This window comes from Aspergillus brunneoviolaceus, assembly GCF_003184695.1.
Source record: "Aspergillus brunneoviolaceus CBS 621.78 unplaced genomic scaffold BO95scaffold_5, whole genome shotgun sequence".
Taxonomy (NCBI): domain Eukaryota; kingdom Fungi; phylum Ascomycota; class Eurotiomycetes; order Eurotiales; family Aspergillaceae; genus Aspergillus; species Aspergillus brunneoviolaceus.
The window spans coordinates 704,522-727,253 of record NW_020290735.1 but is presented as its reverse complement, the minus strand read 5'-3'; the positions used below and the strand labels follow the sequence as shown (position 1 = coordinate 727,253).

The following is a 22,732-nucleotide window of genomic DNA, read 5'->3' as shown; positions in this document are numbered from 1 at the left end:
CTCGGTGCACATGCTGGACTACCTGAGCACCGTCCAAGACTTGCCCGACGGGTTTCGCGAGTTGTCGCAGACCTTTCTCGACACTTGTCGCGCCCTCTGGGCCATTGACGCGGGCCTCACCGATTCCACCGCCGCCAACCGCCCCCTACCCGAGGTCATCGTGGAGGAAGTGGCGAAGAAGTTCGTCGCCGCCTATCGCGATTTCCAGCATCTCGACAAGCTTGTCACCAAACTGATCCAATACGAACATCGTGGCGCCCTGGGGAGGCTCCAGCGAGGATGGCACCGCCCCAGCCACGAGCTCGGCCGCATCCGCGAGTCCCTCCAGAAGACGACCGAAACGCTCCAGATCAGTGTCCTGGCCTTCCACTGGACTCTCGGGGAACAGCCCTTGGTGGCCGAAACAGTGGGAATCGGGTATGCTGGGCTGGCGGCGGCCCTTGACCGCATGGCTAAAGGTCGGTCGGTGATGGGCATCAACAAGGCCAAGTCCCTGGAACGCGTAGCCACGCAGATGACCTCGGTGCCTTCGTCTCCCGTGCCCTCGGTGCCTCCGAAAGAGCCACTCGTCCAACCCGCGACGGGCATCAGCAGTCCGCCCCAATCCAACCCCGATGATACCCTGTCCTCCGTTCTCTCCCTCGATTCCCTCCTCCTCTCGAACCACCACGATCGGGATTTGCCCCCGTCTCCCCCGCTCGAGCCCTTGCCACGATTGCCACGACCAGACAGTCCACCCCTTCGGACGAGCTCGCGAGAGTCGCGCGCCGAGACTCTCATGGCCCCCGAGGGCGATACATATGGAGAGATCCTCACGCAGTCCCGGGCGTACACTTCGTCCCCCCGACCGCCGCATCGCACGCCCAGTCGCACCAGCGCGGCCAGTGCCACACAGCTACGCAGCGCCCTGGCCTCCGCCGTCCGGGCCCGAAACCACAAACTACTGGAGCAGCTCCTGGACAGTGGAGTATCACCCAACTTGGGAGAACAGATCCATCCGCTGAACGAGGCCGTGCATCAGCGGGACTTTGAGGGGATGCGGCTGCTCCTGCTTTTCGGGGCAAATCCCAACGCGCCCGATCGGGAGGGTAAGACGCCATTGCTCGTGGCAGTGGAGGAGTCCTTTGTGGACGGCGCGACCTTGTTGCTAACATACCGCGCCGATGCCAACTACGCCCCGGAGCCGGGGCTGGACTCGCCGCTGAGCCGCGCGATCGCGAACGGCAAAATCAGCATGGTGCAACAGCTGCTCGCGCATGGAGGCAGCCCGGATAACGAGACCCCCGACGGCAGCACAGCGCTGATCGAGCTGATCCATCACCGTGCGCCACCCCAACTGGTGGGCCTGTTATTGGAGGCTGGCTGCGACCCCAACCGCAAGGGCCGCCAGGGAAAGACGGCCCTCAATGAAGCGGTGCAGAGCGAGCAGGTCAATGTGGTGACAGCCTTGCTGGAACATGGGGCGAACCCGAACTTGCCTGGCCCCGAGCATGTCCTCTGGCTGGCCATTTATCGTCCGGCCTGCTTGCGGGTGTTGCTTGCTGGCGGAGCTGATATCAAGAAGACTCCCGGCCTCATGGAACAGGCTACCAGCATCAATAACATCGAAGCGGTCCGCATCCTGCTACAAGTAGGCGTCGATCCCAACGCCAAGAAGGATGGCATCTACACGCCACTCTGCTCAGCCATCCGTGACGATCGGTCCGACATTGTCAGCTTACTGCTGGAACATGGTGCCGACGCAAACGTTATGGCGTCCGAGTATCCGGCCTGGAAGTGTATCACTCATAATCGTCCTCGTTACCTCCCAGCCTTGCTGGCTGCCGGTGCTGACCTCCATCAACCGCCGGGGATCGTGGAGATGGCCGTCCAAGTCAACAACCCAGAAGCACTACAGTGGCTGGTTGAGCAGGGAGGGGCGAATGTCAACGATCGCAATGCCCAAGGACATACAGCCCTGACCACCGCCATCCGGGAGAACCGGTCCGAGATGCTGAGCTATCTGCTCGCCCACGGGGCTGATCCCAATCAGCGAGGCCAAGATTGGCCGGTGTGTATGGCGGTGCGTTCGCCCGCTCTGCTGCAGCGACTGCTCCCGATGGTTCCTGATCTGTCCGCCCACAAGGGCGTTATGGAGATGGCGGTCTTGGCCAACCAGCTAGAGAGCATCAAGCTGCTGTTGGCTGCGGGGGCCAGTGTCGAGTACAAGAACGGTGGCGTCTTCTCGCCGCTGACGACCGCGCTGCGTGAGCGGTACGTGGACATTGTGCGCTTTCTGTTGGAAGAGGGCGGCGCCGACCCCAATGCCCCCGGCGAACATCTTCCGCTGGTCAAAGCGGTTCGTCGTGTCATCAACCGCGACTATTCTATGGTCGAACTTCTTCTCGAGAAAGGTGCCGATCCCAATCAGACCTACCGGGATTGGAACGCAATCATGCAGGCGATCGAGTACCGCGACCTGCACTTGTTGCACCTCTTGGTCCAAAAGGGCGGCGGCGTTGATCTCACACAGCACGATGACGCCGGCCAGACGGTGTTGGAGATGGCGGATGCTTCCGGCTGGTCCGAGGCTACGCAGTTCCTCCTCGACCACGCGCGGCCGTGATTTCGATTCCCCATTCGGTTTCTCACTTTTCACTAATCTCATGTATTAACAAATAACAACGCTGCCATGTCCAGCCCGCCACCTTGATTTCCTATGTTTCTTCACTTGAACTCATGTCTCGACAACTCGGGCTCGCGGCAATTCTCTTTGCTTGATCTTACTGCTATTTTCAAGATTCCCTTACCAGCTTCGTGCTCGAGCACAGACCTCGCAGATTAACGATATGTCACATACCACCGAATCCTATCATGTTCGATCTTCTTGTGCTGTTCTTTGTCCGGTTATTTCTCCCTTGTTGTGTTCCCATTATAAATCCTAATTTACATTCCCTTAATCTATATTTTGTGAACTTGGAGGACGAACTTTGAGCCTCTCTATAGTTTTCGTAACGTCTTGATACGTGCCGTAGCCAGGCACTGGCTGCAGATATATGGTGCCAATTGGGGTATGATCACTATATTGTACCTTTGCCAGGTTGTCAGATACTGGATACGCTAAGGTTATTACTCCACTCGGGTTTGGATTAATCTCGTCGACTTAAATCCGATTGCTAATCCCTGAGCGACGCCACGAGAAAATTTTGCATGAGATTCTCCACCGTCAACAGCACCTGGCCCAGCAGCAGCGCCGCCTCGTTCTCCGGCAACTCCAACTGTTTGACCATGGATGTGGCATCCTCGCGGGCGCCCCGGCGGACGTTCAGGAGGGTCTTCATCACCTTGACTTTCATTGAGCCGCCGGCGATCTGGGTGACCGCCCGGATAAACACCGAGTCGTCCGCGACGAGCTTCCCAAATACCTCGCGGAGGAACTTCATGACTGTCTCGAGCGTCTTGTTTCCCAGCGTCTCCTGGAAGAGCGACAGCCCGCGGCGTTGGAACTGAAACACCACGAAGCGGACGATTTACTCGAGGCTGCGCAGTTCGTGGGCCGACAGCCGCACCCGGAAGGAGTGCAGCTTCACCTCCACGCCCAGCACACGCGCGGTGGCCTGCAGCTCGCCGTCGAAGTAGGGGTTCTCGGCCATCCACGAGGTGGCCAGGTTGAGGTGGATCTGGGCCTTCCCGAGGTGGACAACGAGGAGCTGGTCGTGGATGACTGCGCTGACGGGCGTGGGGAAGGCGCTCAGGTCGATGTGCAGATGGTGAGTGAGAGAGGAGTTGGAACGTTCGGCGCGCAGGTCGAAGCGGCAGCCCACGGGGCCCGGGGCCGTCTGCTGATTCAGGTCGACGACGGAGCCGTTCCGGTCGACCCGGGTGTAGATCGCCCAGCGGATGCCGAAGACCTCCAAATCGCCGCACATGAAGGCCGGGGATCGATCTGTCTGTAGGTCGCTATCACCATGATGGGCCCGTAACCCCTGGGTCGGGGTCGGGATGACGGGGTTCGCGGCTTTCTCGCTGTGCCCGATGTTGTTGCGCGTGATGCGGAACAGCGCTGGCACGTCCGGGCAGAGGATGACCGGCGACATCAGGGCAAGGATTTAGAACGAGGACGGGGAGATAGGAATCGGCAGGATTGCCTTCACAGAAGCGGGTATTGACACTAGGGCGTTATCAGCCAAAGGAGTCCAAGAAGAAGGCAGAGAGACAGGCCCGGGAATCCCGACCTGCTTCGGAGGTCATTGATGGAAGCGAGACGAAGCGCGCCGCTGAAAACCCGGGTTGAACGTCGCCTCGACTGCAATGTCGGCCATTTCCAGTCCCCCGATACAGCTGCATCCCGTGATTGTCGAGGTTGAGCCCCATGGCGGCTTCCACTCGGACCGCCGACCTTCTCACCTTGACCCCGGGCAGGAGCTGCACCGAATTCAACTAGGAGATCAGAATCAAAGCCCCTAAGGGGTTTCCTCTGGTCGGGGATGTGGTGGAGGCTTAGGTGGTGCTGACTATAGTTGTTGTATTGATGCCGCGCGAGTCCTTTTTTTCTTTTTGGTGTGTGTTTGTTTTTTTCTATGATTTAGTAATCCTGATTTATAGATTTAATCCTATACAACAGCAAGGAGTGTGTACCTCCAGCCGAGATCAGTAGACCATACGCATTGAGACATGAAGAAACAGATAGGAGGTGGCTTGACAACAAGCAACGAGGATTGTCCGGGTCTCATCATAAGCAGGTCGCCTAACGCAGGCACAAGATAGAATGATAAACTATGATCACGCCGTGTGTTACCTTATTCCGAGGCATATATATTGTATATCAATATACAATTAAGACTAGAATGCCTTGTTGCCAAGCGGGACGATAACTGTAGAGGGCCATTCGAATGTGTTCCAAATTGATATTGAAGTGCTGGTATTTGTTTTCTAACTTCGTGTTTGTAAAACAAAGTTCCGCTGTTGGATATAAAACAAGACAGCTGACATTGCAGCACATACGACCACAGGGTGTGGCAAACAGGGCTTCCCGTCCGCTCAGCCGTACTTAAGCCACACGCCGGGAGGTTAGTAGTTGGGCGGGTGACCACCAGCGAATCCCTTCTGTTGTATGTTTTTTTGCTTGATCTTTTGCTATTCTATACTCTCTGGACGGAGTTGGCAGGATATATATATGTATATATATGCATTGAAACAGTCGACAAGTCTCCATCGAAGTTAAGCCGCCGATGCAGCTCAAGAACATGAGAACGACCTCACCTTCCAAGCAAGTAGTGTCTAGTGTCACCAAGCTACTGACTAAAAAATGACTCGTTGTCCCATACATGTCGCTCGCGATTATCATCCTCATCCTCCAGCTCCTCGTCCAGGTCTGCCTCGATCACATCGCGCCCGGCCACGCACATTCCAGTACATCTTCTCCACCGGTTCTCTTTCTACAGCGAGGCCTTCTTCCACGGGCAATTGAAGTCCCCCAGATGTATCCGTGGCATGCAAAGCCCCCTCCACTATTCGTGCATCTATCATGGTGTGGTATCCCACGACGACGAAGATGTCCCATCCGTCATCGAGCGAGCGATTCGTGAGCGTGGTGTGAAAATACCAGCCTCTCAATCCAGACAATCATCGAATGCACGACTGCAGGATTCACGCCAACAGTACCAACCCTACATCCTAAGCAGGGATGTTATCCTCACGGGCCCCGAACAATCTCCGGCCTTGCAGTAGTCGAACGCATGAAATAGTGATACCACCAGACCGGCGCTCATCGAAAGTTTCACAGCTGGACTGTGCCTAACCTTGTCCCGCGTCGCTACCAGCGGAATGCACAGTCGTTCAATCTGAGAGTATCGGGCATGACCAAAGATGGTGCAACAACTCGGAGGATGGGATTTGGTCTTGGTTTGAGGTATTGATTTGGACTCCGCGAGCGGATGGCACGACCCCAGACCCTGCTTTGCTTTTGGAAAACGTTTGTCAGTCTGAGAGGCAGGTAGAAGAAATACCGCCCGAGAACATGCCTTTTATGTACTAAAAACCTGGAGGAGCCACTGCAGACCGGCTGTACTGTTTTCAACTCCCCAGATTGCGATCGGGATGCTCTTTTGCTAGGCCGAATGCCATGACTGCAGTAGCCAGTACTCTGTCCGTACACTATATTCTGTAGGAACCTGAGGTATCGAGCACTAGGCCCTGCGCGGGTGGCTTGCCGAAGCCGGAGTATGCGGCGTCTCGACTAACGTTACAGTTGAAGACGCGTACCACTGGTGTATCGACTCTCCAAATGCCACACATACTCGCGGCCTACATGATTCAAGACATTGCACTTGACCTGCAGGACCGGCTCGATGCTGCCTCGACCTCCCAGTGCTCGGATTATCCGTCGTGTTCTCTGAGATTGCCCGTCTGATTTTGAATCCATTATAACTGACTGACACTCCACTGGAACATAAAACCTTTCAGTGATAGAAATCGCAACCATGCACAAATCATAGCAAAGGATTGTTTGTATCGCTCGATGACACCCACGACCCCTACCAACTCCTGCCATCCGCGCCCTTGGTCAGCTCCAATCCCTCCTCCGTAACCCGGCTGCCAGTCTTCTGATGCTGGCCACGAGCATGGCGACTGCTGATCGCAGGGAGAAAGAATCCCGGAAACGCAAGGGTCATGAGAATCGCACCAATAGCCACCATACTGATCCTAACTCTGTTAGCACAAGAAACGCAATTTGTCAATCGATTGGCGCCACTTACGTCCCGTCCAAAACCATAAACTTGGTCTCATCTTGCATCATTGGATTTCCCCATCCGCCTGCCATCTCGGGTATTCTGAGCAATGTTAGCTGGTGATTTGACATGGGTCAAAGTTTCAAGACCATATAGACAGGACACACCTGTAGATGCACCGAATCAAGATTGTCACAAAAGCCACCGTCTGACACCCCGCAAACCCCGCAAACCCGCTATGGCTCACCGACGTCCATGAGAGAGGGTTATAAGTGGCCTGCTGTCTCCGATGCAGATACGCTTTCCGTGCATAATCGATCGTCAACACCCCACACACCGCCATCGTGGCCGCCTGGAAGGCAATACCGGCAATCATGATGTTCGTCCCCACGCGTACCGTGCTCTCCAACCCCTTGCCGTTCGCCGCGGTCGCCTGGAGCCCGCCACCGGCCAACTGGGTGCAGAAGCCAATCGCGTCGCAGATGATAAACAACCAGGTGTAGAGCTTCGGGTTGAGGAGGGAGAATTGGGGACCGCAGGTGAGCACGATGGTCTTGACGGTGAGGTAGAGCGCGGCGGCGAGGAAGGAAGGGGAGACAATGAGTAAGAGGGTCTGGATGATGAAGCCCCCGTTGCTCCAGGGGTTGGCGTGGAGCATGAGGCGGCCGATATAGCCGACCACCTCGCCTGCACATCCCAGAAAGACCAGGGCGGAGTAGAGGCGCACTCGGTAGCGGAAGCCCAGGTAGATCTGGGCCAGAGCGCAGATGGCGAAGACGAGCAGCAGGAAGATGTTGCCGCCTAGGTTGGGATAGTAGCCCAATGTTGTGGCCGAGACAGGGCAGGCTGGAGTGACGCTGGTGCAGTTGTCCATGGCTGAGGCTGGGATTGATTCGGCTCACGCTAGGGGGTGCGCAAGGGTATATTTAAGCTTAATCCAGACGCAATGCAGAGCTTTCCTCTTGCGATAGATCCTGTTACTAAAATTGGAAGCATGATCGTGTGTAGTTGGTGGAGTCAATCGGGATTAAGATTCGTTCCTCGTTCCGCGTTCCTCGTTCCTCGTTCCTCGTTTATCGTTTATCGTTCAAGGCCCGTGGCGGCACGCCTTCTGATAGGTTCGATTCATCTATCTCCATGGGTACCAGATCGCTTATAGTTAGTAGGAATTGCACCTACTAACTTCCCAGTTGCCTCAGAGGGGACCTGGTCCCGGTTTGGACACCATTTCCAGTAGTTGAAGCTATACCATCATGCAGTGGCAAAGTACCCGGAGACAGACAGATACATACCTTACCGTACAGTACACATCGGAAGATCATAGGCCCGAGATGGAATCCTTCGGTATTCCGGCTGAACATTTCTCTTCTTCTCCGTACTGTACCTGTTTTACCCCAGCATGCCTGCCAAACGCTTCCATCGGAAGTCCCGCAATGGCTGTCTTCAGTGCAGGCGTCGCCGCGTCAAGGTACGTCAGCCTGGTCAAAGACTGTACTTTCATTACTTCACTACTAACTAAGCCACTTAGTGCGATGAGACACGCCCTGCTTGTTTCAACTGTGTGCGGGCTCAATGCCCCTGCCTCTACCAAGACCAAACCCATATCCCTGTATCCCCACAACCACAACCTCAACCACAACCACAGCCACAGCCACAGCCACGACCACCACCAACACCAACCAATGATGCCTCCCCACCCCTATTCGACTCACTCGATCTGGTGCTAATGAACCATTTCACCGCCATAACAGCCCTCTCCCTATTTGATGGCCCCAGTAACCTGCATGTCTGGCAAAGACACATCCCCTTCGAAGCCGGGTCCAACCCTATGCTGATGCACGGCCTGCTCGCCGTGGCGGCTCTCCACCTTGCAATCACCACCACCAGCTCACCTCATACACCAACCAGCAATGACACCTACCACGTGCGCGCGCTGCACCACCACAGTCTCGGCCTGCAACTTTTCAACACCCAGCTTGCGAGCCTGTCGCCCGGCCACGATGGCCCCTTCACCTTTGCCATGCTGCTTATCGTCTGGGCCTTCGCTGCCCCAATCGCCGCCAACGATGCGCTCACGCTAGACGAGATCATTGACTCGCTCGGTCTCATCCGTGGATGCAAGGCCCTCTTCCTACTGCACCAGGAGACCATTCTGGACCGTCCCGTGGGGCAAATCGTGGGGATCCGTCCACAGCAGACGCACCCTGCCGCCTCTTCCCCCGAACCCTCAACCTGGTCTGATATCCACGAGCTTTTCGACGACCTGCATACGATAGCGCTCGACGACCTGATCTACCACAACGCCATCTCACACCTTCAGACGGTAGTCTACAAGGCCTATAATCCAGTGACAGGGCCGCAGAATACGCGTCTCGTTGCCGCGTGGCCCGCGAACGTCTCCGAGGAGTACTGGGCGCGGCTGCGACGCCACGAGCCCGTGGCACTCCGGGTGTTCATTCACTATGCTCTGCTGCTGCAATACTATGAGCAGGACCACTGGTGGATGAAGGGCTGGTCGAGCAGTGTTCTCACGGCAGCAGAAAGGGCGCTCACGGCGACGCAGAGAGATCGGCTGGGCTGGGAGGGGTGTTGCAGGAAGATCGTGTCCTTGAAAGGCAGCGGGGGGAGCAGCCACCAGAAAAACGAAAGTGCGAACTGCACGGACTAATCAAGCTACTGGCGAGAAGCCGAGCGTAATACATAGAATTGTACAATGTGATGATGACGAGTCCTTCGTTTCGACTCTTTCTCCTACTGAGAAGACAGACAAGGTCATGTCGTTAGGACAACCGTAGGGCTCAGCCTAGGGTACAGTGATAGGGCTTGCTCCAAGACGCGTCTATTCCTCGCATGCGTTCGAAATGGGTCATTGAATGCAGTCTACAGGCGAATACAACCACCCGTTGATTTCTGATTTCTTCTACGACCGCTGTATCTTGGAAGATTTGTATTCTAACCGTTGCATGGAATCAGCCGGGTGATTACACTGTAAGGTAAGAATCACTAGATTACCGACAGAGCTGCTTAGGGCTAACTCGGGGCTACCGCTTCGGCTAAGCCAAAATGCGACTGTCAGAAGCCGCGAGTATAGGCAAGGCGAGTTCACCAACCAAATCAGAAAGAATCTAGTGAGCATATAACAAGAAGTCCAGGTGGGTGGGCAAGCCCAGGAATGAAGTTGAGCACCTGTGGACTAGTCCTTGGCCGAGCTCTTTTACCGAGCAATTCCGGCTAAATGGAATCCATGCGGCTGCTGTACCTGCATGCAATTAGTGAAACCACAAGAAATACAGGCTGAACGGGCCGTCACGCCGTCAGGCTAATCCCCACAGACCCTGCGTATTCCATCACTTGCAAGTGCCGAAATGTGGGGTTACACGCAGCTTTCTTCAGGCACCCGTGATCCCTCTGCGTGCTCTCCGCGCCGATTTGGGGTTGTCTCAGCGCCACCCACCGATGGTGTCCGATGGTTGGTTTGGTTCTGCTGGCTTGGCCTTCTGGGCATACTTGCACTGCATGAGTGATTGGGACAGGGAATAGATTACCGACAGCACTCTATCCCCTTTCAGAACGGAGTAGGGCTTCCTCGGGTAAGCATCGACCCATCTCATTTCCCCTGTCACTTCGACAAGCCTCATCTTCCAGAACCAAGAGTTGGAATGGACACGGAAGACGGCGGTGCGTCCCAGGGCAGCGCGGCAGTTTATCCGTGGGCCCGTGGGTATGACATATAAAGTTTTGCTCGTCTCCGTCCACTGGAAGAGGCCGTGAGAGCAATCGAGCACAAATCGTCCTCTATCTTTCCTGCTACCTTGGAGAACTTTTGTGTCGCGTTTCAAAATGCGTTATGCACTGTCGGTCGCGGCGGCGCTGCTGCCATACGCAATCCAAGCTCAGCAAACCCTCTATGGACAATGTGGTGGTCAGGGCTACTCCGGACTCACCAGTTGCGTGGCGGGAGCAACATGCTCCACCGTGAATGAATGTAGGTGCTCTGTGAATCTGAAAATCTGGCAGTTGAGTGACCATGGCCTTTAGACTACGCTCAGTGTACACCAGCAGCAGGCAGCGCCACTTCCACCACCTTGAAGACAACTACGACCACCGCTGGGGCGACGACGACGACGACTAGCAAGCCTTCTGCTTCCCAGACGTCTACCACTAAAACCTCAACCAGTACCGCCTCAACAACCACGGCTACAACCACGGCTACAACCACGGCCAGCGCGAGCGGCAACCCGTTCAGTGGGTACCAGCTCTACGTGAACCCCTACTACTCCTCCGAAGTGGCCTCCCTGGCTATCCCATCCCTCACGGGGACACTTTCCTCGCTCCAAGCAGCAGCCACAGCCGCAGCCAAGGTGCCCTCTTTCGTCTGGCTGGACGTGGCTGCCAAGGTGCCGACAATGGCCACCTACCTGGCCGACATCAAAGCCCAGAACGCAGCGGGAGCCAACCCCCCCATCGCCGGCCAGTTTGTGGTCTACGACCTCCCGGACCGCGACTGCGCTGCGCTGGCCAGCAACGGCGAGTACTCCATTGCCAACAACGGTGTGGCCAACTACAAGGCCTACATCGACTCCATCCGCAAGGTCCTGGTGCAGTATTCGGATGTGCACACCATTCTGGTGATCGAGCCCGACAGTCTGGCCAACCTGGTGACCAACCTCAATGTGGCCAAATGTGCCAACGCTCAGAGCGCCTACCTCGAATGCACCAACTATGCCTTGGAGCAGCTGAACCTTCCCAACGTGGCCATGTATCTTGATGCCGGTGAGTTGCCTTATCTGAAGGCGTCCTGGGGGAGAACCCCCAGACCCCCCTTTCTTTCAGCTTCCCAGCAAATGCTCCCTTGATTCACTCGGCAATCCCTTATTCCTCCTCCTAGAGCGTCCTGGGGGAGAACCCCCAGACCCCCCTTTTCTTTCAACTTCCCAGTAAATGTCCTCCCATTTCATTCGCTACAATCTAACCAAACTACAGGACACGCCGGCTGGCTCGGCTGGCCCGCGAACCAGCAACCAGCCGCCAACCTGTACGCGAGCGTGTACAAGAACGCCAGCTCGCCCGCCGCAGTGCGCGGGCTGGCCACGAATGTCGCCAACTACAACGCCTTCACCATCTCCTCCTGCCCGTCGTACACCCAGGGCAACAGCGTCTGCGACGAGCAGCAGTACATCAACGCGATCGCCCCGCTCCTGTCAGCGCAGGGCTTCAACGCCCACTTCATCGTCGACACTGGTATGCCCCCACCCACACCCCCACTGGCAAAGCTAACGGATCCCAAAACCAGGCCGCAACGGCAAACAGCCCACCGGCCAACAAGCCTGGGGCGACTGGTGCAACGTCATCAACACGGGGTTCGGTGTGCGCCCGACCACCAACACGGGCGACGCGCTCGTCGACGCCTTCGTCTGGGTCAAGCCCGGCGGCGAGAGCGACGGCACCTCCGATAGCTCAGCGACCCGCTATGACGCCCACTGCGGGTACAGCGATGCCTTGCAGCCGGCGCCGGAGGCGGGGACCTGGTTCCAGGTATGTGTCCTATGTTTTCAACGTCTCGATTGGGTGTAGTGGACTAACGGAGGGGGTGGTGGCAGGCCTACTTCGTGCAACTGCTCTCGAACGCCAATCCGGCTTTCTAGAACCGGAGGGAGGAAATTGGACTGTTGGATGAGTCGGGCAGAGCGTTACGGTGTCTACAGCGAGCATAGGTTGTATGGTCTGCTTGTATGCTTGGGAAAATCAGTAGCTGTAGGACTCAGCAGGGCCATAGTAGCTAAGGTTAACAATGAAGATACGTTGCAGCCTGAAGCATATCTGCCGCCTGAAATCTGCGCTGTACTGATAGTGTTAGATGTGTCTTCGAAGAGCACGGTATTGCGTCGTGTTCCTGGGGAGTAGCAGCAAGAGAGACTCGTGGAACGCCCGGTTCCGGCAGAATTTTGCTCGAAAGAAGCACAGCTTAGACTAGGATAAAGTAGTCGCCATATATAGAAGCTTGTGGATGGGTAATCAAGGTTACCTTCAAGCTACCCCAATGCGGGGCGGAAATAATAGATACTATGAGATTGTTGTTGGGGTACAAGAAGAGCTACCATGAACGAAGACGAGATACCCCTGACTGCAATGCCCTACGCCATGAGAGCGGAGATGAGTTCCGCCAAATGCAGGAAATGGCCACCCGCGTTCATTGAGCTGAGAAGAGATGGAGCGATAGTGGAAGTATGTTGTCATTTTCCAGTCTAAAGTACTTGAATCGTATCACCATTGAGGAGCGCCAGGGCATCCGCATCTCTTCTACAACTTTGCATTATGGCACCCAGAGGAGCAAGACGCAAGGACGCATAGGCCAATTTCGTGCATTCCTGCGGGGATGAAAAGGCCTAATACCACACACACCCCTGGTCGGTTACACAGCACACATCGCAGGAGTGCCGGGAGAGCACCATTTAGTAATGACTCTCATCCGAACCGAACACGGCCTCGATATCCGACCGGTAGAGCTCGAGAGAGCGGGCGCGCTGCGGGTTCCCTTTGACGCTGAGTGGCAGGGGCCGGGACGGGTCGGTGAAGACGACAAGATCTCGGCGGAGGGCGGCGGGGATGGGACACAGCGCGTTGGCCTGGTCGAGCAGCAGCTGGAGAGTGTCCCAGATATCTGTAGTCGGAGGACACACACGTTGCGCGTCGGGGTGGAGGTCCAGCAGCAGGGCAAGGCCACCGTGGCGCTCCTCGGCAATTAGGGCCCAGCGGACGGCGGGATGGGCCTCCAGCACCCACTCCATGTCGCGGGGCAGGAAGCGACGCGGCGGAGAGCCCACGAGATCCGCGCGGCGGCCACAGTAGCGCCAGTAATCTGGTTGCGAGGGATGCCGGGCGAACAGGTCGCCCATGGGATACTCGTCACAGTCGCGGAACATGGCGAAGACGGGCTGGGCGGGCGCGTCGGGACGTCGCAACAGCACCAGCTCGTGGTAGGGCCCGCACACGGGGCGGTACTCGTGCGGCACATCTGGACTCAGCTTCAAATAGGCCCAGTCGGCCGGGTCGGGCAGCACCTCGGCGGGCAGTGTGCCAGACTCGGACGAGCCGTAGATGTGGGTGATCTGGGTGTGCGCGGTGACCTGGGAGGCCAGGTACGGCGGGCAGGGAGCCCCGACGATGGCGAGCTGGCGCACGCGGCGTAAGTTGTCGGCGTAGGCCGGGTTAGCGCACGTCTCGGGGAGGGTCTTGGGTCCCGTAATACAGGCAAAGACGTCGCCGTGTTGTAGAAGCTGGTCCATCAGCGTTGCGGTCATGGAAGGACCAGGCCCAGTTGTCACGCCGGGCAGCACCAAGGTCAGATCGAAGCAGAAGTTCATGCCTAGGAAGGGGAACAGGCCCGCGGCGATGGAGAGGGGCGTCAGCACGCCGACGCGCTGGCCGCGCCACTGCTCGTAGTTGATCAGACTGGGATCCAGCAGCTTCTGAAACCCCACCGGCTGCAGGTAGACAGTGGCATGGGTGAAGACTATGGGCTTGGCAGGCCCCGTCGAGGCCGAGCTGTGAATGATGGTGAAGGGATCGTGCAGCACTTCTGCCAATGTTGGCGTGAAGGCGTACACGGGAGTCGGGGCGCCCTCGGCGGCCAGCCACTCCTCCAGCGGTGGGGTGACGAGAGCGGTCAGCCCGGACTTGAAGGCCCGAATGGCGTTGACCTTCTGCATCGCCGACGTGTGTGGGCTGGGGGGATACAGCAGGAGCTGGCAGTCAGTGTGCTCCATGAGCGACAGATGCGTGTCGACGTCTGCGCTGGGGTGACAAGTCAGGGTCTGCGTGGGCCGTTAGAGTTGGTGATTTCCGAAGATGTGCCCTAGCGAGAAGATATGTCTGCGTCTGTGTCAGCTTACCTGATATCCTGTTTTAACTGCGGCCAACGTGATAATGAAGTACGACAGGTCTTGGGGAGCCACATAATGCAGGGTGGCCCAGCGGGTCGGAGCGCGTCCCAGGTGCTGCTCAATCCACCACGCGGCGCGATTCACCGCACTGGAGAACTCCTGAAGGCTGTAGTCACGGTATCCTTCATCTGGCCGGTCCTTGTTGCGCGGTAGGGAGACCATAGGGTGGTTCGGACAAAGTTCGGCGAGTTCATCGATCAGGCGCGGCAGCGGGGTCGTGTGCCATCGCTGCGAGAAGTAGTGAGATACAGGGAGGGCCATGGGAGGAACGGAAGTAGTAAAGGTATGTGATGTGCAGATCACAATGGAACAGAGTGAGGATGGAGCCTAATTGAGGCAATTGATTGACTACGAAGAGATACTGAGGGGGGAGAGGAAGGGGGGGGTGTTGAGCAATTTATAGGCCGTGGGCTAACAGAAGAGGGGCCAGCTTTTATCAGGCGGCTCAAAGCCACATTCATTGCCCCACTCCTATCCCATTGGCATCATATAATGGGAGCCATTAATATAGCTAGTATGCGGGTTGACACGCCTCTCCGGGCGGAAGGTCTACGGAGCCGCTGAGGGCGTCAGAAACGTCTGCAACTTAGTCCACCATCCCGCTTACGCGTGAACAGACTACAGTGTCAATAGAGAAAGCAGACCAGAGCGCCCTTAGATCCCACATGATGCAAAATATCTACAATACACAGAAACACACTTAACTCCGCCAGCGCTATACCGACTCGGCCTCGAATCGGACCTCATTTTTGACCTGAATCTGCCCCAGCAACAGCTCCTCTCCATTATTGCTCTCCGTCCGACTGTTACTGCGCACTGCGGTGGTGTGTAATTGATGCGTCTGGGGCTCGCCCCCTGACCCGGACAGCGTCTCGAATCCCCGCGCGGTGACGTGGTTGGAGGGGAAATAGCGCTGGGAGGATTTGGACGTGTCTGTGGCTTCGATGTTCAATTTTCGCATTGCCCAGCGGACGATGGGACGCATGGTGGGCAGGCAGGCGGAGATGACGCCAAAGGAGACCTCCAGCGAGGTCCAGATCACGGTGCCGTTCATGGCCCCTGTAGGGTGGTGCGTAAGCGACTACCGTCCCGTGGTTCTCTTTTTTCCCCTCTTTGCGACCACCAGAACTAGACTTACAGGTGAAATCCGGGTCATCGACTTTGAACTGGGTGGATAGTCGAATGCAACTGCATACCACCACACTAGTCGACCGATTCGTTAGCATTGAGTTCCACTTCGAAGCAGCAAAACACGGGGGAGGGAACCCACAAGCCCCCCAGGAGAAAGATAGCCGACAGAGTGACCTTCTGGATGCGGGTGGTCTGCAGCCCCCAGACCATGCGCAGGGGCAGGATCAAGATCATCACATCGGTGCAGATGTTGGGGACCGCGTTTCCGACGTAGAAGGCCTTGCTGCTGACGCAGGTGGCCGGCACCGACTTGTCCCAGAAGCCGTTCAGCGGGCGGCAGGAGAAAATGGAGATGAACCACACAATGACGGCCCAGGCGACGACCAGACTGCCGACGACATAGACGGCGATGCGGAAGGGGCGGATCTGGAAGATGCGGACGTAGTAGGTGAGGATGGACAGTTTGACGGAGAGGATGGTCGCGGTGTAGATCATCTGATAGGCATACATGCACTACACGCGGATGCGCCCGAAAAGGGATGAGTGACTGCACTGCACGCGAGCAGGATAGAGAGTGAAGAGGCGCATAAACGAACCTTGAGGTACTTGTGGATGTTCCCTGTGGGCACGACCGCCAGGTGACGACCCGATCCCAATGCAACCACTGTGTCCTGCTTGTCAGTATCCAGGGCACATCTAGGGTTCCAGAATAATCGTAAATAAGAGGGCAACCGACTGATGGTGGAAAGACTGAAGCAACCCAGCGAGCAGGCCAATCCCACAATTATTAAATAGTCATCCAGGCCATATCGCAGCCGGGTCAGAGATTTGGCCAGCAAACGGAGAACAACGGCGATAATGGATAGGACGGCAAAGGGGATGATGGCGCCCAGGGTCTGGCTCTGGGCGCTCTGGTTGAGCGAGGCAGTGGTCATGGTGGTCGTGGTGGTCAAGACGACCAAAATGACCCAGGTGACCAAGGCACAGAAAGTACCGAAAGTTGAACAGACCACAGAATGCAAAGAGAAGAGAAAGAGAGAGGAGATGGGAGAGGAGAGGGGGGGGATAAGCAAAAGATGGGGGGGGAGGGAAAATGTGCAGAATGTCTACCTACCTACTATCTTACCCTGTCTTCCCACGTTCCATTGTCTGATGTGCAGATTACCGGGGTCTCTGACTTCGGCCCCCTCAATGCACCAATAGTGGGCCCTGATTGTTCGCCTTGTTGTCCGGCCCCCAAGTTACTCAGGATAAGTCAGTCCAACAGACTTGAATTGCAGTGACGGACTGGCCCCTGCAGCTAAGGGTTTCTGCGTTAGAGGGAATCCGGTCAAGTCGGACAGACCCGCGAATGGCACGGCACGGAACGGAGCCCCTCAATGGGCCCAGTTGGACCCAATTGGACCCATGGTTGGGGCCAAGGCGGACTCACAAGTGAATGTGCGTTCAATAGCGTTAACTAATTAATTAAACTAATTTGATGCACTGTGCAGGGATGTGCAGCGAGAAGTGCAAGACACGTGGTGGTTGGCTTGCCAACAGTCACGTTGACTGACTGGCCGCTGACTGGCGGGCCATTGATTTAGCCCTACTTGCTTAACTTACTTAATGCCCGCCGCCCACTGCACCAGCGCCAGCATTCTCATCCTCCTCGTCATCCTCATCCTCTTCCTCACTACTTGCATCCTGCTCTCAATTCCACTGTCTGAACTCACGGCCTCAACATGGCTGCCTCGAATCCCACCTTGATTTTCTGCCCGGGGGCCTGGTATCCGCCCACGGCTTTTGAGCCCCTGGCCGCCCAGTTCCCCGACCACACCACCCATCTCGTCGCCTTCCCCTCCATCCAGCAGGCCACCACCGTGCAAGACCTGCAGCCCGACATCGACACACTCCGTGACCTGGTCGAACAGGAGGCCAATGCCGGGAAAGAGGTGGTGGTCATCTCCCACAGTTGGTCGGGGTTGCCCGTGAACAGCGCGCTGGACGGGCTCAGCACGGCCGAACGACAAGCCGCCGGCGCGACGGGCGGCGTGAAAAAGTTGATCTTTATCTCGGCGTTCATCCCGGAGGTCGGCGAGAGTCTGATTGGGGCATTTGGAGGGGTCCCTCCGGACTGGTACGACCGCGATGTGAGTCGATTATATCGTCCCTCCGATCCGATCGGATGCTAACCCCCGCCGCAGGAGGCCAACGGCACCGTCAGCGCCGTCGACCCCTACAGCCTCTTCTTCCACGACGTCCCTGACGGCGAGAAGTGGGCGCAGACGCTGCGTCCGCACGCCTGGGCGACCAAGAACTCGCCCGCCCGCAGCACCGCCTACACCCAGATTCCGAGCGCCTACCTCCTGTGCGAGCACGACCGCGCCATCCCCCTCTTCGTGCAGCAGTTGATGGTGGACAAGGCCCGCGCCAAGGGCGCTCAGATTACCACAGATACTGTCGCTACGGGCCATTCCCCGTGGCTGGTCGATCCCGCCCCGGTGGCTGCCTTTGTGAAGCAGAATCTAGCGTGAGGGAAGGCTTAATCGTGGCGACAGCATCGATGTACCATATTGAAGAGAATATACTCTGTACATGCAGAGAAGAAGCTCAATCCACATGATGGAATGCTCCGATCACGCCTCAAATTTTTGGTTCCAATTTTATTTCAATCGTGTAGATAGCATTCATCAAGCCAGCACCGCCTCAATGACCTGGTCCGACCCCGGGGTCAGCGCATCCAACGGCTCAATGCGGCGCACCTGCAGCCCGGCTCGCCCTAATATCCCCCGCCACTGCGCCTCGGTGCGCTCCATGCCTCCAAATGCCATCATGCTCACATCCAAAAACGCCGCGTAGGGGGACGCGCCTCCTCCGTCCGGGAGCACCAGGTCGACAATGACCAGCCGCGAGGACGGAGCCATCGCTGCCACGGTGTTCTGCAGAATGGTCGCGACCACCCCATCGCTCCAATTGTGGAAGATGTGACGGAAGAGGTAAGTTCGGGCTCCTTGAAGAATCCGTAGACGATAAGCAGGGGACAGAGCAGCAGACGAAGCGCACTTTGAATTGAAGCAGACATACCGTGAACGGGCTGGGGCTGGAGGAAGTTGTAGGGCATCACCTCGACGCGGTCGCCGCCGTCCACCCCCTCCAAGACCTGGGGCAGGTCCTGCAGCACGATGCGACCGCGCGGCGGCGGATCCAGCTCGTCGCTGACTTGGCGGAGCACGGCGCCTCGGCCGCCTCCGACGTCGACGAGCGTGACTTCTCTGGTTTCATCATTCGAAGGATCCTCCGGGGGCGCACTGAGCAGGCTGCGGAGGAAGGGCTGCAGCTGGCACACGGCGAGGGCGGCGGTGCTGGATTGGAAGGCGGCGAAGATGGCGCGCTGCTCGGGCTGCGACTCCAGCCACTCGAACATGGTCTGGTCGGTTTGGTGGGCGAATCCGAACAGGGTGGGCTGCGCATCGACGGGGTTCTGCCATTTGTGGGTCTCGAGGAAGTCGGGGAGCGCCGTCATCAACGTCGCGGTCTCGGCCCTGCGGTCGATCGGTTACATTAGCACGGTGGGCGGCAAACTTCCAGATACGGGTATGATCACACACATGCCCTGGATCACGGCCCGGTGTTGGGGCTGGCGCAGCGTTTGCGATTGTAAGGTATGGGCGTAGACCCCCGGGCTGGGTTCGGTGAAGATGCCGATGGCGGCCAGGGTTCGCATGAGACGCACTGTCGCGCCCCGATGATTAGTCCGACCAAGATCTTTGGAGTTATCATGCGCACGCCATCACCTACTAAGAAGCGCGACATCAATGCCGCAGCGTTGCGCCAGATCCGGGGTGCTGGGAGGGCCCTCGTCGAAGCGCTCGAACAGTCGGATGCGCAGGGCGGCGCGTAACACCCCATGCGCCACAGGCTGGCGAGTTTAGACCTAGCGCCCGGAAATCGAGCAGAGGAGAATCGAAAAACGTACTGCCTTGGCCAGATGCATCAATTGGCTCTCGGGGGTTTCCAGGCTGGTCAGGAGATTACGCGTCGCGGCAAGTAGTCGCGAGTGTAGCGCATCGCTGGCGGGGGGAAGCTGGCCGGGGGTGTTGGTCGCAGCCTCGAGTTGACGGGCTAGCGCCAGCATCGGACTGGCGGTCTCTTTAGTCATGATGGTTTCTGTCAAAAGTGACACCAGGGAAGGCTTGCAGCTGATGGGAATTCGGAGAGGGGGAGGGGTAAGTAGAAATGAGGCGATACGCCAGCCTTATCAACGCGGCCCTAACTACACTTTTTGTATATCATGGCGACGTTTTTGGGGGCCGCTTCGACCACTCGCAAGTTCCAGCCTTTCGCGACCGTTGTCTCCAATTGTTGAATCTAATCCTCTGAGTTTCGTGCCCCTCCGGCCTTTACCCCATTCTCGTTAGGCTGGCCTGACCCCACTGTGCTCGATGTTGTGCCCAGTGTGGTGCTAGCTTCTTCACGCTATAAGCTAGTCGCTATAGTCCGCTTACTATAGTCTCACGCTACAATTCTTACGCCCTAGGAAGACTAGTGCTCATTCTAAACCTGCTAAACGTGCAGACAGATCCTATATTATTGGTTCGATATTATATTAACTGCCTTTCCCCCACGGACTTCCGGCCCAACGCCACCTCAATGGTAAAGTCGAAACCCGCCCCCTGGCGACACTCGTCGGCAGCCTGTCCGATAAGGGTGCGCAGACGCGGCCCGGCCGCATCCGCTGTACTGTTATCCATGGCCAGATAGCTGTATTCCTCGTTGGAGTTGAACTGGAGCTGGCTCCAATAGACGCGGCTGTGCGGGCTGCACGGATGCAGTGCCTTGCGCACATCCACCATCCCATGTTGCGCGAAGAGATCGGGAAGGCCGGGCACCCAGCTATTCGTGCCGTTTCATTAGTATTGATCCGAAAGGGTGTCTAGTTATGCGTCCGTGGTCCATTGCTTACCGTCCCAAACCCGTTTGTTTCATCAGGTTCATCATCTCGTCCAAGGCGGGGGTCTCCCGGCCGCCCACCGACTGCACCGACCACGACTCGTAGTTGTGTTCCGACCATTGCAGCCACCCACCGGGCTCTTTCGTTTCGTAACCGGAAAGTTAGAAAGAGACCATGAAAGGAAGCAAAACAAGCGAAAAACAGGCAAGACTCACTCAGCATGCGTAGCATATTCCGCAGCACTGGACCCGGGTCATCGTTGCGGATCACCACAAAAAACAGCCGCAGATGCACGACGTCGTAGATCCCCTCCAGCTCGGCGGGCAGCGGCTCATAGAGGTCCAGCTCGCGCAGCCGCACGCCATCCGGCAGCCATTCCGGCGGCGGACATTGGGCGAAGGAGATGTCGAAGCCGTCGATCTGCGCGGCGGGATACTCGCGCTTCACGTCCATCATCCAGATGCCCGTGCCCGTGCCGATGTCGGCGATGCGCGGGGCCGAGTCGCCGGTCAATCCGATGCACGGATGCAGGCTGTAGCCCAGCGCATCCTTCCAGAGGTGGTTCTGGGCGTTTAACCTGGGTGTGTTGGGTTAGTTTTGATTTCCCTCCCTCCCGGGGGGCCCAGCCGACCGTGGGGTTGTTCTTTACCGAGCTGAGGAGTGGTAGTTGCGGTGCAACGCATAGCTGTTTGTTGGAGGTGACATGGTCGGGGAGAGTTCGGATCTTTTTGATTATCTCTGGGTGAGGGCAGTGGGCGGAGCCGATGAGACAGTTATAAGCTTGCCCTAAATGCATATTATCACCCCGAACGCCTTGCCAGCCAGCATACCGTACTAGTCGTGGGCCGCAGGATACTTTAGGCTTAAAGAAAAGGACAACGAACATTAATTCGATAAGACAAAATAGAGCAATACCACAATACCACAATACAAGAATACGCCCCTGCGCAGTGAGTGGGGCGTGGGGGCCAATGCCGCTGAAGTGCTGAGCCCCGCCACAATGGGACCGCATGGCACCATGCGAGTCAGTAGCCTCAATGGCATCCTGTCCGTGCTGCGGGTTCTCATCTTCCTCCTTCAAGACAAAGGATTACAATCTTCAGTCAAGGCACCATGGAGCCGGAAAGGAATCATCGCAGCTTAAGCATAATCCCCCCGTTGCGCGATCGAAGCGGCCGCGTGGATCTTAAATGCGGCGTTCAGAACTATCTGTGTCGCCCCGGGCATGGAGCATTCGATATCCTCAGCCTTGCCAGCCCCGAATTCCTGGGACCAGAAAATTGTCAGTTGCGGCTTAAAGAGTAGCTGGAACAGGGATTGAGAGTCTAGCCCGATGCTTGTACTGCACATGAGTACACACCTGCCGACCCACCAGGTCGATTTCCAGCCCCATGATTACCAAGATGATGACAGAGGGGCAATGGTTGTACACCGTCATTCAACAGATGCTAGCACAGCCTCATTACATGTGCTCTGTAGCGGCTCTTCTAGGTCAATATCGGAACTAACATCGGAAGAGGCATTGGCGCGCATGGACTGGATCGTGGCCGGCTTTGGCTCAGTGCTCGTGACAAGCTCGATACAAGACTGTTGAAAGCGAAGCTTCAGTAATGCATCGTACTAATATAGCCAAGGCTGATTAGAGTAGGCTTATCATTTCCACTTCTACTATAGTTAGAATTTTGATTGACTCTCCAAAGATGCTCCGTGCCCCACTTGTCTGGATTGTTTGTCTCCTCCAGCTTCGTGGTAGTCACGGAGTTGGGCTCGGAGTCGCATCTCTACCGAGTTTGAAGGATGCTACTGTTTGGATCTAGATATGTTGCACTAGACCGCCTCGGTCGGTTCTCGTAGTGTAAGAGTATGTTACCTGAATCTGATGCTGTAAGTATGTGAACTTCGACACTAACATTGATGTCCACTGCTTATGTGCGGCGAACGGTGTAGGAGGATGGTAGTAATATGGATTTCAACTCACTCAGAACCGTCTACTGAGTGTGAGTGAACTAGATATC

General features: G+C 56.9%; 9 protein-coding genes across 9 annotated transcripts; 3 read left to right on the top strand and 6 right to left on the bottom strand.

The window, feature by feature from the left end:
• Window positions 1-3,155: 3,155 nt before the first annotated feature.
• Window positions 3,156-4,081, bottom strand: BO95DRAFT_478874 (uncharacterized protein; the record flags this gene model as incomplete). The annotated part of the gene is made up of 2 exons (XM_025590065.1): window positions 3,549-4,081; window positions 3,156-3,485 (listed from the first exon to the last, which is right to left on the bottom strand). The coding sequence occupies exons 1-2, from the start codon at window positions 4,074-4,076 to the stop codon at window positions 3,156-3,158; spliced, it is 858 nt and encodes a 285-aa protein (XP_025446945.1). The 5' UTR covers window positions 4,077-4,081.
• Window positions 4,082-6,515: 2,434 nt separating this feature from the next.
• On the bottom strand, window positions 6,516-7,601 carry BO95DRAFT_478873 (RTA1 domain-containing protein; the record flags this gene model as incomplete). Its single annotated transcript, XM_025590064.1, has 3 exons — window positions 6,878-7,601; window positions 6,738-6,812; window positions 6,516-6,690 (listed from the first exon to the last, which is right to left on the bottom strand). The coding sequence occupies exons 1-3, from the start codon at window positions 7,582-7,584 to the stop codon at window positions 6,516-6,518; spliced, it is 957 nt and encodes a 318-aa protein (XP_025446944.1). The 5' UTR covers window positions 7,585-7,601.
• A 508-nt stretch (window positions 7,602-8,109) lies between these two features.
• Window positions 8,110-9,378, top strand: BO95DRAFT_510978 (Zn(II)2Cys6 transcription factor domain-containing protein; the record flags this gene model as incomplete). The annotated part of the gene is made up of 2 exons (XM_025591398.1): window positions 8,110-8,178; window positions 8,239-9,378. The coding sequence occupies 2 exons, from the start codon at window positions 8,110-8,112 to the stop codon at window positions 9,376-9,378; spliced, it is 1,209 nt and encodes a 402-aa protein (XP_025446943.1).
• Window positions 9,379-10,550: 1,172 nt separating this feature from the next.
• On the top strand, window positions 10,551-12,355 carry cbhC (putative cellobiohydrolase; the record flags this gene model as incomplete). Its single annotated transcript, XM_025590993.1, has 5 exons — window positions 10,551-10,695; window positions 10,749-11,483; window positions 11,694-11,951; window positions 12,004-12,245; window positions 12,311-12,355. 5 exons carry the CDS (start codon window positions 10,551-10,553, stop codon window positions 12,353-12,355), a joined length of 1,425 nt encoding a protein of 474 aa, XP_025446942.1.
• An 807-nt stretch (window positions 12,356-13,162) lies between these two features.
• BO95DRAFT_500914 (acetyl-CoA synthetase-like protein) lies at window positions 13,163-14,914 on the bottom strand (the record flags this gene model as incomplete). Its single annotated transcript, XM_025590992.1, has 2 exons — window positions 13,163-14,524; window positions 14,603-14,914. 2 exons carry the CDS (start codon window positions 14,912-14,914, stop codon window positions 13,163-13,165), a joined length of 1,674 nt encoding a protein of 557 aa, XP_025446941.1.
• A 454-nt stretch (window positions 14,915-15,368) lies between these two features.
• BO95DRAFT_510977 (uncharacterized protein) lies at window positions 15,369-16,790 on the bottom strand (the record flags this gene model as incomplete). The annotated part of the gene is made up of 5 exons (XM_025591397.1): window positions 16,521-16,790; window positions 16,381-16,448; window positions 15,924-16,297; window positions 15,792-15,856; window positions 15,369-15,712 (listed from the first exon to the last, which is right to left on the bottom strand). The coding sequence occupies exons 1-5, from the start codon at window positions 16,717-16,719 to the stop codon at window positions 15,369-15,371; spliced, it is 1,050 nt and encodes a 349-aa protein (XP_025446940.1). The 5' UTR covers window positions 16,720-16,790.
• A 647-nt stretch (window positions 16,791-17,437) lies between these two features.
• Window positions 17,438-18,365, top strand: BO95DRAFT_380447 (alpha/beta hydrolase). The gene is made up of 2 exons (XM_025583338.1): window positions 17,438-17,916; window positions 17,971-18,365. Exons 1-2 carry the CDS (start codon window positions 17,509-17,511, stop codon window positions 18,298-18,300), a joined length of 738 nt encoding a protein of 245 aa, XP_025446939.1. The 5' UTR covers window positions 17,438-17,508; the 3' UTR covers window positions 18,301-18,365.
• A 91-nt stretch (window positions 18,366-18,456) lies between these two features.
• On the bottom strand, window positions 18,457-19,982 carry BO95DRAFT_404860 (S-adenosyl-L-methionine-dependent methyltransferase; the record flags this gene model as incomplete). Its single annotated transcript, XM_025583975.1, has 3 exons — window positions 19,375-19,982; window positions 18,851-19,308; window positions 18,457-18,776 (listed from the first exon to the last, which is right to left on the bottom strand). Exons 1-3 carry the CDS (start codon window positions 19,488-19,490, stop codon window positions 18,457-18,459), a joined length of 894 nt encoding a protein of 297 aa, XP_025446938.1. The 5' UTR covers window positions 19,491-19,982.
• A 385-nt stretch (window positions 19,983-20,367) lies between these two features.
• Window positions 20,368-21,422, bottom strand: BO95DRAFT_478868 (class I SAM-dependent methyltransferase; the record flags this gene model as incomplete). Its single annotated transcript, XM_025590063.1, has 4 exons — window positions 20,368-20,659; window positions 20,730-20,856; window positions 20,933-21,294; window positions 21,367-21,422. 4 exons carry the CDS (start codon window positions 21,420-21,422, stop codon window positions 20,368-20,370), a joined length of 837 nt encoding a protein of 278 aa, XP_025446937.1.
• Window positions 21,423-22,732: the final 1,310 nt, after the last annotated feature.

Bases quoted from the DNA above. Each gene is read 5' to 3' on its own strand.
- BO95DRAFT_380447 (XM_025583338.1), top strand. From the start codon at position 17,509: ATGGCTGCCTCGAATCCCACCTTGATTTTCTGCCCGGGGGCCTGGTAT. The intron at 17,917-17,970 runs GTGAGTCGATTA...CCCCCGCCGCAG, and splicing joins CGGACTGGTACGACCGCGAT to GAGGCCAACGGCACCGTCAG.